We start from the raw sequence: 16,013 nt of genomic DNA on the forward strand, positions 1-16,013 counted from the left end.
TTTTTGTTGCTGTCTTTGACATTTCAATGGTTAGTTAGAAAAATAATCAGAAGATAAAAATGATTTGAAATGATTTTGTTATGTTTGTTACTAGTGTTGCTCCATCAGGTGACAACAGCGATCCCAGCGGTTTGTTTGTGTCAATACAACATTCTAGGACTTGTTAGTATTTTACACACCGCAACAGATTTGATTCTAGCGTCACTATTTGTATTAAAATACAATACAATTTTATAATTATTAATCACAAAACGAAATAATTGTTTTTGCCACAACAAACATGGCGTCGATCTTGTTCCAAACATCCTTCATCAACCAGACGGAAACGGAAAAGAAGCCGCGTCATCTTGATTCGTCAAGTTTTCATGTTTACCGGAAATAGGTGTATTCACCTTCAAAATACAGGCACAATTCTTGCGCACAAATGAAATAAATTGTTTTGAATCGGTTGAAAACGACAAGGCACATATGAGACATCGTGAATAAACTTATAAAATCAGCAATCGAATTGTAGGAAACAAGTTTGACGTAAGTCAGTGAGACAGGAGCGTGTTGTCCTCAGAAATTCTAACCGGAAACGCGCTTCTCGTAGCGGCTAACCCACCTAGCTTGACCGTAGCGCTCCACAACATTAGCCGTCGGGCGTCGTCGGTGTCGAGTTCAATGATCTGAACGGGTACAAGTCAGTCGGTCGGTTGTTTGAAATCACTGGTGCTCGTCGTCCGTCCATGGGCCTCAGGACCGGGATGGTTCCCACCGAGGACGCGTCCGCCCGGAAGCGGGAGATCGAGGAGAAGCTGAAGCAGGTGAGTGAGACGGAGGCAGGAAGTGGTTCTGTGTCGGTGATGATGTTCATCATCATCATCATCAGCTGAGATCAACCGACGATGATCACCGACAGAAATATAATAAACATTTTTTAAAAAGTGCAAAGAGACTCAAGTGATTCTTCTTCTGTTTCAGGAGCAAGAGACGCTGTCGTTCATCAGAGAGAATCTGGAGAAGAGCGATCAGCTGACCAACGGCATGGTACACACATACACACACACACACACATACACACACACACACACACACACACACACACACTCACTCACTCACTCACTCACTCACTCACAGACACACACACACACACTCACTCACTCACTCACTCACTCACAGACACACACCTACTCGCACGCACGCACGCACGCACACACACTCACTCACTCACACACTCACTCACTCACTCACAGACACACACACACACACACACACACACTCACTCACTCACTCACTCACTCACAGACACACACCTACTCGCACGCACGCACGCACACACACTCACTCACTCACACACTCACTCACTCACTCACAGACACACACACACACACAACCATAACAGCATCTTCAGGAGCAGCTGCAAATTTCATCCACACCAATAAAAACAAATAAGAAATAAATGAAAATCAAGAGAAGACAAAGTCACTTGAAAGCATATTTTTTAAAAAGCCGTAGAAAATAATCAAAAGACGACATCACATGAAAGGTCAGAAGTCACTGAATCTGAATCTGTGTGTCACGTCTACACACGTCATACTGAGGATCAACATCTGTGAGCAGCAGGAACAACTTCACGATTTCAGAGGTTTCTATGAACCTGTCGCTGATTTCAAAGTCTGAGTCTGGATATGAAGAAGTGAAATTACCCACTCTTATGGAATATTAAAGAACGATAATGATTCTGACATGATTCCTGGGAGTGTCTCCAATGTTCAGTTCGTGTACATGTCATGTCCGAGACGATGACGTCAACATGTTCCGTCTCCAGGTCTCCATCCTGTCGTCGTTCGAGAGCCGCCTGATGCAGCTGGAGAACTCCATCATCCCGGTGCACAAGCAGACGGAGAACCTGCAGCGACTGCAGGAGAACGTGGACAAGACGCTGTCGTGCATGGACCACGTCATCAGCTATTACCACGTGGCCAAGGACACGGACCGCATCATCAGAGAGGGGTGAGGAGGAGCAGGAGGCGTTTAACGGATTTATATCAATGATGATATAAAAAAAAGAACAACTGGAATCTCGTCATCGTTCTGTTTTGTGTTTTTCTCCAGACCGACGGGCCGACTGGACGAGTACCTCGCTTGTATTGCAAAGATCCAGAAAGCTGTGGAATATTTCCAGGACAACAATCCCGACAGCCCGGAACTTAACACAGTGGTACGGTCACAGCCCTCCGTCTCTATTTGTCCTATGTGTTCATGTGAGGAAGACTCTCCGAGGAAAATTGGGAAAATCAACATCTTTCCAAAATTTTCCGGAGGAGCTTTTATATGTGGGAGCACAAAAGTTCCGCAAATGTTGCTCCGGACTTTTTTATTTCGGAACTTTTCCTGCCAGCGATCCAGTAAAAATTTGCAGAGTGAGCCCATGTGAGAATACATATATGTCATATGTGAATGGCAAACTCCGGAGAATGTCTGAACTGGAAATGTATACATCTTTTATATCTGATAATGGCTTGGGTCACATTGTATATAGTGAAACTCCTTTTCATCATCTTGTTATATTACAGTAAATTAGCACGAGGCTAACTTTGAAGCTACGTCGTGCATTACGTCCACTACTGCATCACTGTCGCTATGGTTACGCCCAGAGTCCATGCTACTCACACAGCGTCCCAAGACGGAGAAGTTTGGAAAAATGCTGCTGAGAACTCCGGGGTTGTGTCTTAGTCGGGGCGGACAGAAATGGAAAGACGTTTTGTAAACGAGTGACGCGGACGACGCCCACGTCCTGTTTACCACAGGAAGTAGAGTGTGTGTGTTCATGGGGGAAAGTGCGTCAGATTTAAATGTTTTAATAGTGATTTGAAACATTGGAGGAAAAACATTCTTGGGGCGATACATCTCTGCCATAAACATGTTGCAGCTTAGTGGGTTACACCTCTGACTCTGGTACTGAGTCAGGGTTTGATTCCTTGGGGCAGGGCGTGGCTTCTTATTCGTATATTATTTAGGCAGCAGGTTTAGCCTTTCGCCTCTTGTCTCGTTTCTCTGCCGCAGAAAGCTCGTTTCGAGAAGGGGAAGGAGCTGCTGGAGGCCGAGTTCCGCAGCCTGCTGACTCGCTACAGCAAGCCCGTCCCCCCCATCCTCATCCTGGACGCCATCAGCGTGGACGAGGAGCTGGAGGTGCAGGAGGACGTGGTGCTGGAGCACCTGCCCGAGGCCGTGCTCCAAGACATCATCTGCATCTCGGGCTGGCTGGTGGAGTATGGACGCAACCAGGGTGAGGAGCGCCGCTGCTCGAGGAAAATCTGTGTGGCTTGACATGAATGTTGAATCTCTACATGAGATTTGTTGACATTTATAAAAATTCTCAAATTGACACCAGCGCCGTTACACTCATCCTCCCCTCTCTCTCTCTCTCTCTCTCTCTCTCTCTCTCTCTCTCTCTCTCTCTCTCTCTCTCTGTCTGTCTGTCTGTCTGTCTGTCTGTCTGTCTGTCTGTCTGTCTGCTGCAGATTTCATGAACGTCTACTTCCAGATCCGCTCCAACCAGCTGGACCGATCCATCAAGGGCCTAAAGGATCACTTCCGCAAGAACAGCGCCTCCTCCGGGATCCTCTACTCGCCCGCCGTCCAGACCAAGCGCAAGGACACGCCCACCAAAAAGGCCCCGAAGAGACCAGGTCAGCAGGAGAGAGATCTCACTCCGCCTCGCTCTCTGTGATCACCCCCCCCCCCCACATTCAGTCTGTTGATCAGGTTAACATTATTCAGTTTCACGTCTTGTGTCCACTGCTCCACTCTGTGACTAATCCTTCATCCTTCTCCTCTCTCGTAATCCCTGTGTCGTGATGACAGTCTACATCCCAGGTAAACGCAAAGCTTCAGTGTTTGCTTCTTGTCCGTCGACGGCCGCGTTTCACGGCAAACGACATGAGCTGAGAATTAGACGTAGAAGCGTAAAAGTGCAGATGGTAGAGGTGTATTTTTGTTCCCTGGAGAGATGTAGTGAGTTAGTCCCAGTGTCCACGTAGTTTCATGTTGTCGTGCACTTGTGCGAACTGCAGTTTAAAAACGCGTGTCGTCGCCGTACCGATGAATCATGAGTCGCAGGGAGGATCTCGACGCTGAACTGGCTTTCGCGACAACTCTCGCGGGATTTGAAATATTTGAAATATTTCACATCTACTCGTGATCTGGTCGCACGGAAAATTTGTGTCGCATTGGAGCAGCTGAGGAGCAAAAATGAAAACGACAAAATGTCGTCATCATTCGGATGCGATGCTGACGTCGCTCTGTTTGCTTCTCGAGTGTCCCATCGGTTGAACGCAGCTTCAAGTGTGTGACATTGTTCACTAAACCACTAACCAGCTGGAGAGTCAGCTTCTAACTCTGATGATGTGACAAACTGTTGTGTTGTGTTGTGAACTGTGGATATGACTGAATATGACTGTGATGCTGTCTCATGTCTATAACTGCTCTAACCTGTGTGTTCTGCTCTCACGTTACCTGGTTCCGTGTTTTTAGTCGTCGTGTTGTTGTGGCTGCTCTGTCTCACCTGTGGCGGTGCTCGGCTATGCCCCGCCCCCTGCTGGTGGAGGGATGTGGTGTTTTGATGTCTCATCACTCACTTCCTAGCTCTTCTTTGTCTTTCTTCTTCTTCTCCTCATCTTTCTCCTTCCTCTGTTTCCTGGCTGTTTGGACCTCGTTGCCCCCTCTTCTTCCTCCTCCTCCTCCTACTCCTCCTCTTCCTCTTCTGGACTCTGTGTTCTTGGGACCAGGGACCATTCGCAAGGCTCAGAACCTTCTGAAACAGTACTCACAGCATGGGCTGGATGGGAAAAAGGGGGGCTCTAACCTCACTCCTTTGGAAGGTAACGCACCTCGCTCTTCTTCTCTTCGGTGTCCGTCCACCCTCCTCTTCCTCCTCCTCCTCTTCCTCCTCTTCCTTGTTCGCTGTTGTTTATTTAGAACAACAGACAAACTGAACTCTCCCCACAACAGCTCTTACACACTGCAGGTTTTTAATGAGGCTTCAAAATATAAAATGAATAAACCCAGACTTTTATCAAAAATATGAAAAAACATTTTCGTCCTAAAACTGTTAATACACAAAGTGAATCATCTGGTTTGTTGTTTTGGTTTTGTCTTTTTCCACTCACCATTAATAAATATCCCGATTTATTTATGACAGAAAGTTTATGTATTTCCTGCAGAAAAGAAGTGAAAAAACACTTTAAAATCTCTCAAAATACGTGCTGTAAAAATGAGAGTTTCCAGAGTCCAATGTGGCGTCTTAGTGCTGCTTGTTTTTTTCTTTACCAGAAAAATGTTTGACATCTTTGATCGATAAATGATATTGCGACTTTATTCTCGAAATCTCTAAAGGTTTTTTCCCCGTTTATGTGGCTTAATACCGCTAAGAAAACCTCATCGGACATTTTAAATTGACTAAGCAGAGGAATATCCTTTTCCTTGTTGCAAGGGCATTCTGGGAAATGTAGGAAAGAAAAAAATACTGTGGGAAACTAAAGTCTGAGTGTGAGGATGAATTGACCTGCGCTGAAGTAAAAGCTGTTGTTTTCTGTCCTTTACTTCTAACTCACACTGACTAACTTTACACTTTATGAGTCACACACACACACACACACCCCTGGGCGCCTCCCACCCTCACCCGTCTCCAGTGGGTGTGGCTTGCTTCTCCCCCTCCTCCTCCCTCTGGTGCTTGGTGGTGGTCGGTACAGCTTCAGGTAACAGGTTCAGGTTTGTCCCTCTGGTCTAGTCATGACCCCCCCCCCGGTGGTTTGACTAGACCCCGTCTCCCTGCTGTCCCACCTCCACCCACCAGGTTACGATCACGACCTGCGGGTCAAACACCCCTCAGACGCCCTGACCGAGAAGCACGGGGTTGCCGCAGGTGAGTGACGGGAACACGTGGGGGAAGAGAAGCACCAAGGCCGATGAGACGGTTTTATTTTCAGTCTCACCTGCAGCAGCACCAACACATAGTCGGGAGATTCGTACCTTTACACTGACGTCGCTGTAACCGCTCTCGTAGCTTCGCTTTTCCCTGACCGACTCTCACATCTGCTCGTGTTCAATCTCAGGAAAAGACGACGTGCTGGACATCGAGATCGACTCCTACATCCACTGCATCAGCGCATTCGTGAAGCTGGCTCAGAGCGAGTACGTGCTCCTGACGGAGATCATCCCCGAGCATCACCAGAAGAAGACGTTCGACTCACTCATCCAGGTCAGAGGGAGCGACGCCGAAGAAATAATAACTCGCATTAATATATATGATGTCATTAAAGATGGACGATATGACAGCTCCTCAAAACAGAAGCCAAAATATCTGTATCGCCCCCTGGTGGCATCTGCAGTTAGCAGATGGGACCTGGACCAAAAAAAAAAATCAGAGTTGACGTTAAATAAATGTTTATTGTACAAAGCGGAGACGCGTTGTCCATCTTTATTTACAGTTGTAGTTATATACATATATATATATATACATGTAGAGCTCATGTTTGTCGTCTCAGTACGTGATCAGTTTCTGTCGTGTCGCCGTCAGTACGTTTCATTCCGTCCTTTGTCCACAGGAGGCGCTGGACAACCTGATGCTGGAGGGAGACAACATCGTGTCGGCGGCCCGCCGGGCCATAATGCGTCACGACTACTCGGCCGTACTCACCATCTTCCCCATCCTGAGACACCTGAAGATGAACAAGTCCGAGTTTGACTCCACACTGCAGGTCTGGATCAGCACAGCCTCGCCATGACGACGTCAGACGACGACGCATCATTATCTCCGAGTTAACTTTATGCGTCTGTGTGTGTGTGTGTGTGTGCGCACAGGGAACGGCGGCGAGCACCAAGAACAAGCTGCCCACGCTCATCACGTCGATGGAGACTATCGGAGCCAAAGCTCTGGAGGAGTTTGCCGACAGCATCAAGGCAAGAAGCCCAGAATTCAATCTCTGTCACCGATCACAGATCAATCCATCAATAATCAATCGATCGGTTAGTCACTGAATCTTCTCTCGTCCGACCGCAGAACGACCCGGACAAAGAGTACAACATGCCCAAAGATGGAACCGTCCACGAGCTGACCAGCAACGTGAGCTGCTCCTCTCTGTTGTGTCTGCGTCCCGTCCTCATTGGACCGTTTGTCCGTCGTCTCTGGGGGGAATCTAGGTGGTCTCCTCGGTGACGCTCACCTCGACCCCTCTCTCTCTCTCCTCCGCAGGCCATCCTGTTCCTGCAGCAGCTGCTGGACTTCCACGAGACGGCCGGAGCCATGTTGGCCTCACAAGGTAACAAGGAGTTAGCTCGGCTTAAATAAGCTGTGGATTTTTTTCAAAATTAACATCGATATACATAGATGTACCCAAACTAGAAAAATTCCGGATGCATTACTGCACTATATGACGTCATTTCATGACTTCATAGTGACGTCATGATGACATCATTCCTGACATATGATCATAAATCATTTTTCAATTATAGTCTTTAGTCCTGTAGGATGCACACCTTTATAAAAAACTAACATTTTTGAATTATGCATGAGACAATTTCTAACTTCTTCTTGACATTACTTATCATATGACATCATACGACGGGGAATAATCTTCTGATATATATAAGCTTCATATTGTCTCTTTAAGTCCTTTTATTCACGGAGATATCTTGGAAATTTTTCCTGATCTTTGACCCTTCAGCTCCAAAACTTAATCGTGTGGACACAAACTCCCAAATACACACACACACACACACACACACACACACACACACACACACACACACACACAGAAAACAACACTCTGCTAACGAAATATTAATATAAACATCTGAATATCATCTTTTAATTTGATGTCATTCACATCCACCATGAGCAAAACAGTCGAGCAGTTTTAAAACAACGTCTGTCCAATCAGAATCAGCCGTTAGCAGACGTTAAGTCAGACACTTAGAAAGTCTAATGGTCTTTAGATATTAATAAAAAATGATCACATGACCCTCTGGTGTGGACGTCACGCCCTCGTCCACAAGCTGTGACTCCGGTCCCCGATTCACCTCCGTCCTGTTTCCTGGTTTCTCCGTCACTGATGATGTCACAGCACGATGTCACTGTCAGGGTAGAAACAGAAAAGGTCATTAAATTGGTTTGTGTTCTCATTTATTCTTCTTGACGTGTGGCGGCTGTAGATCCGACTTGTTCCGGCTCCTTCCTGTCGACCGCAGCTTCGCTCTCCTTCCTTTTCCACGACCTGACTCTGTGCTTCGCCCTCGCTGCCTCTGGCCTGACGACTGTTTGCTTCCTCTGCACTAACAAATCTTTTCTAACCCTTTTTTTGCCTCTTGTGCCTCTGTCTCTGTCTCTGTCTCTTTCTCTTCTGCCTCGGCCCTGTTAGTACTGGGGGACACTTACAATATTCCTTTAGACCCCCGAGGTAAGCAAGGGACCGTGACAGGCCCCGGACCACCAGTCCCACTCAATGTGTTGTTGGTGTGTTCCCATAGTAGTTAACACTAAGACACAGTTTTTGGAGGAGTGAACTTAGGCTACATCCACATGACTACGTTTTGAAACGCGTCACTGCTGCTACGTTTACTCCTGCTGTTGGAAACACGCTGCTCGCTCTTCGATGTAGTTTGGATTACAGCTCGATCGATACGGATTTGAGGGGGCTGATGCCGATGTCCATATCAGGGAGTACAAGATTTCCGATACCGGGACATCTGCCGAGATATATATATATATATATATATTTTAATCTGTCAACGATTGCTTAACCATTACGACTAAGAAACGTAAGTGAGGCTTGATATTTTACAGTTTAACCATAAACTTTATCATAAATAACCAGAATTAAAAACAAAACACAAATACAACTAAATATATAGAATTTGAATTAAGAAAACAAACATCATTTATTCTACGTAAAATGTAAAATTAAAAGCAATTTTTTTTCGGCATTGTTTACTCTGCACTATAAAATATTTCAGTAAACATAAACACACGTGACGATCTGTCTGTGAAAATGAGTATTGACGGACAAAATCGGAGACTGTTAGAAACGACGACTTCCTGGTTGGTTCTTACCAATCCCGACTCGACGACCAGCGGCGAAAGCAAAACCTTGTAAACACTCACTTTAAGTTGTGGATCCACCTCGTCGTCGCGCCAAGAAAACAAATCCCTGCTCGTGCTTTTCGCGAGCGTTCTATCTTCTTCGTAGTATTTCACTTCCTGTTTGCACTGAGCCCAGTGAATACGTATAGAAACGTGATGAATATGTGTTTCAGGCGTGTTTGTATTGTCGGGGATTAAAACTGACGAGGAGATAAAAACAGATCGTTTTAGTTTTTAAAAATGAGAACGTAGTTGTATGGATGTAGCCTTCATCTAAACAGAAAATAAATCAAAGATTATAATTAAGTAGTAAAACTTATTGAAAGTAGTGATTGTGCTAACATCTTCTCCTTTGCGTTTCTTTCAGAGACGAGTTCATCAGCCACTAGCTACACCTCGGATTTCAACAAGCGTCTCCTCAGCACCTACATCTGTACGTATGGAATCGTAGGAGTCTCCATGTCTGAAGTAAGCTGGTGCTCTTTGCTGTAACGTTTCCTGACGACGACTCGGCTCTTTCAGGTAAAGTTCTGGGAAACCTGCAGCTGAACCTGCTCAGTAAATCCAAAGTGTACGAGGACTCGGCGCTGAGCGCCATCTTCCTCCACAACAACTACAACTACATCCTCAAGTCTCTGGAGAAGTGAGTGTTCGTGGTTCTCCTGTCAAACTCCGTGTTTCCATACGTGGGATTATGTTAATGAGGCAGTGGAATGGAGCAGTTTCACAGTTTGGGTCTCATGACATTTTGAATTTTTCAGACATTTTGAGTGAAACTGATGAGTTTGTTTGTAGATATAGGGGGACATTTTTAAAAATGACTTACTACGGCTTCTTATGACTTATCATACTACAGCTTTTTTCCGACTTATTATACAACAACTTACAAAACTACGACTTATTATCTATCGACTTTTTTACAACTTACCATACTACACCTTCTTTACGACTTATTATACTACAACTTTTTAACGACTTACTATATTACGACTTTTCATAATTCACAATACTACGACTTTTTTACGACTTACAATAAAATGCACCGATATTTACGGCGTACTGTACAATGTGCCTATGTCGTCTCCTGACAAAACAATTAGTGAATTAATCAATTTGTCAAATTACATAAAAGTAATCTGCTGGCTCTCCACAGGTCTGAGCTGATCCAGCTGGTGACGGTGACCCAGAAGAAAGCGGAGAATTCCTACCGAGAGCTGATCCAGCAGCAGATCCACATGTACCAGCGCAGGTACAGTAAACGCAGACGTGTCAGAAACAAACTCAGACATTCCTCACCCCTTTTTTATTTTGAACGTCTGTGTCTTTTCACTCTGGCGCTGCAGCTGGTTGAAGGTCACGGAGCTGCTGACCGACAGGAACATGCCCGTTTTCCAACCCGGCACCAAGGTCAGAACTTTATCATCTCTGTCTCGGGGAACAGCAAACACTTCGCCAGCCGTGATACACAAGTGTCAACTTCCACACACCTGTATGATTTCTGGCTCTGAAGAAACATGTGTAACTGTGCCAGTTGAGCAGAGGCCCAGAGGGGGCGGAGTCTGCCACAGGTCAACGCTCCGAGGAACCAGGGATACGAGCCGTTGTATAGTCAGATAGTTATATAGTTTGAATAGTAGACGACGAGTAGATGACGTCAAACCCAATTTTAATCTATAAATTAAAGAATCTGTATTTTTTCATATTCTTTTACCTTCAGAAATATAAAAACTTAGACATGGGAAACTGAGATCAGATAAAATAAAACACGCTGGGGAAATTAGCTTGTTACAGCAGCAGCATCAGGAAAGAGGTAGACATATCCACATAAAGCAAAAATATACAATAAACAATTGAGGAAAAAACTTTCAAAAAAGGTGAAGAATAAAAACGAATATGATGGGATACCGAATTTATATATATATATATATATAATGTAGTTATTGTCTTCAAAGTCAATGTGCGTATGAATGTGTGAACCCTGGCGTCTTTTGTTTCCCTGCAGCTAAAAGATAAAGAACGACAAGTGATTAAAGACAAATTCAAGGTGAGATGAGAATCACGATCACTTCTGTCACCACACATTCAAATATCTGCCCACATACCAGAGACGATAAAGATCCTCGCCGTGGTAATGGTAACACAGCAGAGTGTGGATGTGAACCATCGGTGTCCGACCCCTGACCCCTGACCCCTGACCCCTTTCACAGGGTTTTAATGACGGACTGGACGAGTTGTGTAAGACCCAGAAGGGCTGGGCCATCCCCGACAAGGAGCAGCGCGACTTCATCCGCCAGGCGCAGAGGATAGTGGTGTCGGACGCCTACCGGGCATTTCTGCAGCGGTGAGAGAAGTGTTCATATTAAATTTATGTTTATTTACGTTGAATGAAGCTGAAACAACTCAGAAATTAATTAGATACTATCTTGATCATTTATCAACAATTATTCTCTTACTCCAGCTTCTAACTGGAGGATGTTCGGATTATTAATGCAGTTTTGTATTATTGTTAAATGAACACAAATTAAAATGAGTCAGTTATGTTCTCAACTAATCGTTTGGTCAATAAAATGTCAAATACAGAAAAATGCACGACTTTCACTGAGGTAATGTATGTTTACAGATTTTATGTTTTTTAATCTGACCATCAGAACCAAATTACAGAAATATTCAGTTCCCTATCATAATATATAATGAAGAAAATACATCAATGAATCACAACCAAGAATCTGCAACAAGAGAATTAAGTTAAAGAATCAATAAAATGTTCCTGCATTCAAACTGTAAAATATCTCAAAGAACCTTGTAGCTGATATATTTTTATTATGTGATAATATACAGTATGTTATCACATATGTATTTATGAAAACTAGACAATCCCACAAAATTGGTGCAGTCTAGTTTGTTTTCATACGACCACAAGGAGGCGCTGTAAACCAGACAGAAGAATATTATTTATATTATTATATTATTCTTTTGGTATATACATGAAACCGGGTTTGAGTCACATTGACATTTGTCCACAAAGGTTTTAAATGTGACTCTCAAATCTCAACTATCCAGTAAACTACTGAGTTTCTTATCGGGGAGCAAGTGAGCGACACAAACCTTTTCTCCTTTTCCCTCCAGATGTGCAAACATCTCGTTCACCAAGAACCCGGAGAAGTATCACAAGTATCGGCCGGAGGAAGTGGAGGAGATGATCGAGAAGCTGTTCGACACGTCCGCCTGAGGGATGTCGGCTACTCCCCGCCCCGTCGGCCTCCCCCCGCCCCGTCGGCTACTCCCCGCCCCGTCGGCCTCTCCCCGCCCTGTTGGCCACTCCCCGCCCCGTCGGCTACTCCCCGCCCCGTCGGCCCCTCCCCGCCCTGTTGGCCACTCCCCGCCCCGTCAGCCTCCCCCCGCCCCGTCGGCCACTCCCCGCCCCGTCGGCATCTCCCCGCCCTGTTGGCCACTCCCCGCCCTGTTGGCCACTCCCCGCCCCGTCGACCTCCCCCCGCCCCGTCGACCTCTCCCCGCCGATGAATTGTTTTGTACAAAAGGAATGAACGTGGTATATTTATGTAATGTAGCCGCTACAGATTAGCATTTCAAACAAATAAAGGGAAATCTGAATTATCTCCAGTGGTTGTTCTGATTTGTTGATCGCGTTCACGCAGCAAAGTTCAAATTACTGCGGATTACTTTTCGGTTTGAGATACATAGGGTAACTTTGACCCCTGTTTGACCTTTGCCATCATCCTCAGTTATTCCCCACTAACATTTCCTCAACACCGTGCGCGCGCACACACGCACACACACAGTTCGACACACTAACCTCCTCCGACAGCTGGACAGATGCAAACGCTGTCACTTGACTAAATTTACCAAGTCGCTATTTTCGTCCCGTAGGAAGCGGCTGCGTCGCCGTCTCCGCTTCCTCCCCTGGGGAGTCTGGACGAGTCAACGATCCGACATCCTGGAAGTCTGAGGAAGTTTAACAACAATCAAAGAGCCACCTGATTCGTACCTTTTATTATAGATGTTCGTAAATGTTCCAGAGATTAAAACCCTTTTTTTTAATGCTAAACTGTTACTCAATGTGATCATCTTCAACTTTGGTTACTTTTCCTCTTTTATATTTCTATTGATCTTTTTTTGTTGCAGTTGTTGAATAAACTGACACTGCATGTTCTCCTATTGGGCAGCAGGTGGCAGCAGAAGCACAGTGAACAACACCTGGACGGAATTCACTGTCTGACTTCCTGCTGAGGCCTGACACACACACACACACACACACACACACACACACACACACACACACACACACACACACACACACACACACACACACACACACACACACACACACACACACACACACACACACACACACACACACACATATCAATGAAGTTGCGTCACGTTTGCTCCTGTTTCAGCATCCGCACAAATCCGGCACTCATAGTTTCTGTGATGTTTTCTGTCGTCCTGCCACTGGGAAATTAAATTTTAAGACTTTTTAAGGACTTTTCTTTTACTCCTGCAAATAACTTTTTCATGGTCACATTTTAGTTTACTGACATTAATGTGACATTAAAGCATTTCCCAGCTTTACATAATAATAATTCCTAATAATATAATCAGTCAGTTGGCCCCGGGGCCCAAAGGGGCCGGAGAGAAGCTGCAAAGACAAAACTCTCTGAAAAGACGTTTTAAAGAACCACAAAGAGACAGAACGACCACAAAGAGACAGAACGACCACAAAGAGACAGAACGACCACAAAGAGAACGTCCCGTCGACTCACCATCCCTCCAGGCCCCGGACTCGTACGCAGAAGGAGAATGATCGATGGAATAAAGAATTGAAAAATAATTCAACAGTTTTATTTTCAAAGTGAACGGTCCAGCATGAGTTGATTTGATGAGAGAAAAGATATTTAAGCCAGTTTTCAATGACTTTTTAAACTTTTTACAAGTTTTCAGGACCTGCAGAGAACGTGGACCTCGGAGGATGTGAACGTGGCGCTCGTGGGTCAACACCTGCAGGGAGGCGGATCGAGACCTGAACACATCACGACAAAACTCTGACAAGGCAGATGAACGTAACATCCATTCACTCACACACACACACACACACACACACACACACACTCAGCTCCTCGCCGATAGTCCCACACTTTTATGAATAGCGTGCACTTTTAATGCGTTTGTCCAGTGGATCACGTCAGCGCTTTGGGAGAGAGGGCCTCAGCGAGTGTTTCATTATAAACCTGTACCATTAAAAACCCGCTGGCTTGCGTCTGGAGCTTGGCTCTCACGTCCCCCCCCTCTCCAACTTTTTATGAGGCCAGTTATGATCCTACGATTGATGCAGGAAACCGAAGCGGAGGAGCCGGAGGAGGAGGTACAGTACCGCAGGAGCCACGAGCTGCGGAGAGGAAGGTCGCGTGGTGGGATGAGGGGTCGCTCTGGACCCTCATCCAGGTATCAGGACAGTGTGGCCCCCGAGTGGATCAGGGCTGCGACGAACGATTATTTTCATTATCGATTAATCGGTCGATTATTTTCTTGATTATTCGATCAGTCGTCTGGTCCGTGAAATGTCATAAAATGGTGACAAATCATCATCGATCATGTTTCATGATGATGTTTTGTTTTGTCCACACACCAAAGATCTTCAGTTCACTGTCACATCGAAGCAAAGAAACCAGAACATATTCACATTTAGCTGAAATCAGAGGATTTCCATAAAAACTACTGGAACCGATTAATCAAAATAGGTGGCGGTTAATTTAGTAGTCGATCTGTTGCAGCTCCAAAGTAAGTTATGATAATTAATCAACAGTCCCACCATGTCATTCACTTGTTACCGATGCATTCATTGATATTCAGTGTTGTACAGTACAGTCGTCGTTTGACGTTGAGCTACTACAACTATTACATGACCACATTACAGACGGTCATAATCAGGATGTTGCGCAATGTGAAATATTTATTTGCAAATGAACTGCTATGACTGACACAACCACCCCGAGTGGAGTCACGATGCCTGTGTCTACTGTACCCGTGTTCCTGCATCTACGTGAAATATGTTTCACGTGTCAACGCTCCGTGACGTCGCCTGTTGGTCTGTGAGCGCCATGTTGTTGGGTTTTTTGCAACCAGACGTAGATGCGAGGGGGTGGGATCCATGCGTCTATTGGACGGTACCCGCTGTCAATCACACCGTATCCACGCTCCCAAACACATCCGGTGCTTCATCGTCTGTTTGACTGTAAATGGACAATAATGTACAAAATGAACATCATGTGTTGAAGAAGACTTGAAACTAGAGATTGAACCATAAACTCCTCAGGAAAATGTTTTACTGACGTTATGAATCACGTGAGAAGTCGAGTCAGGTTCTCACAGAGTCGCCCTCTGCTGGTCAGTACACAGAACACAGCATTGGTTTCACTTTCTCTGTTCCTCTGTGATAACGTCCGTTTACATAAACTGTCAATATTCATAAGCTGCGTGTGGTCGATGAGATCTGTCTATGAAACACAACACAACCATGTCAGGGTTAAAAAAAGACATCTCAAAATATGCAGCTAGTTTTCCCCAGTGGTCAGTCGTGGTATCGCAACACATAAATCCCTCGTGTCCTGAGAAGAAGAAAATTTTTTTTTTTTTTGTATTTTTTACCTTCGTAAAGGAGGTTATACTTTTATAGAGGCCTGTAAAGAACACATTATATTTCGTTATGGATCCAGGATTTTATTTCAGGATATCAGACCACTGTTATTTTTCCTTTTCATTTCTACAATGAGAACTAGATCGTCGTGTGTCGGACCGTTCGGCCTCGGCAGAGGTTTGTTGTTTGATGTTCACTGATGCATTAACACAAAACAGGAACACAAACTAGGAC

General features: G+C 45.1%; 1 protein-coding gene across 8 annotated transcripts; it reads left to right on the top strand.

Moving 5' to 3' along the window:
- Window positions 1-498: 498 nt before the first annotated feature.
- Window positions 499-12,741, top strand: exoc7 (exocyst complex component 7). Of its 8 annotated transcripts, XM_035612113.2 has the most exons (21): window positions 499-806; window positions 964-1,029; window positions 1,811-1,995; window positions 2,098-2,203; window positions 3,049-3,271; window positions 3,507-3,674; window positions 3,850-3,861; window positions 4,773-4,865; window positions 5,840-5,908; window positions 6,099-6,244; window positions 6,591-6,743; window positions 6,847-6,945; window positions 7,046-7,108; window positions 7,238-7,304; window positions 9,492-9,557; window positions 9,647-9,767; window positions 10,278-10,373; window positions 10,468-10,531; window positions 11,127-11,168; window positions 11,332-11,465; window positions 12,251-12,741. In XM_035612113.2, exons 1-21 carry the CDS (start codon window positions 729-731, stop codon window positions 12,351-12,353), a joined length of 2,154 nt encoding a protein of 717 aa, XP_035468006.1. In that variant the 5' UTR covers window positions 499-728; the 3' UTR covers window positions 12,354-12,741. The 8 variants fall into 8 exon arrangements, with proteins under 8 accessions (XP_035468006.1, XP_035468007.1, XP_035468011.1 ...); XM_035612114.2 differs by lacking the exon at window positions 3,850-3,861 and having other exon boundaries at window positions 500-806; XM_035612118.2 differs by lacking the exon at window positions 4,773-4,865 and having other exon boundaries at window positions 504-806.
- The last annotated feature ends 3,272 nt before the right edge of the window (window positions 12,742-16,013 follow it).

Source organism: Scophthalmus maximus, chromosome 16, assembly GCF_022379125.1.
Source record: "Scophthalmus maximus strain ysfricsl-2021 chromosome 16, ASM2237912v1, whole genome shotgun sequence".
Lineage (NCBI taxonomy): Eukaryota > Metazoa > Chordata > Actinopteri > Pleuronectiformes > Scophthalmidae > Scophthalmus > Scophthalmus maximus.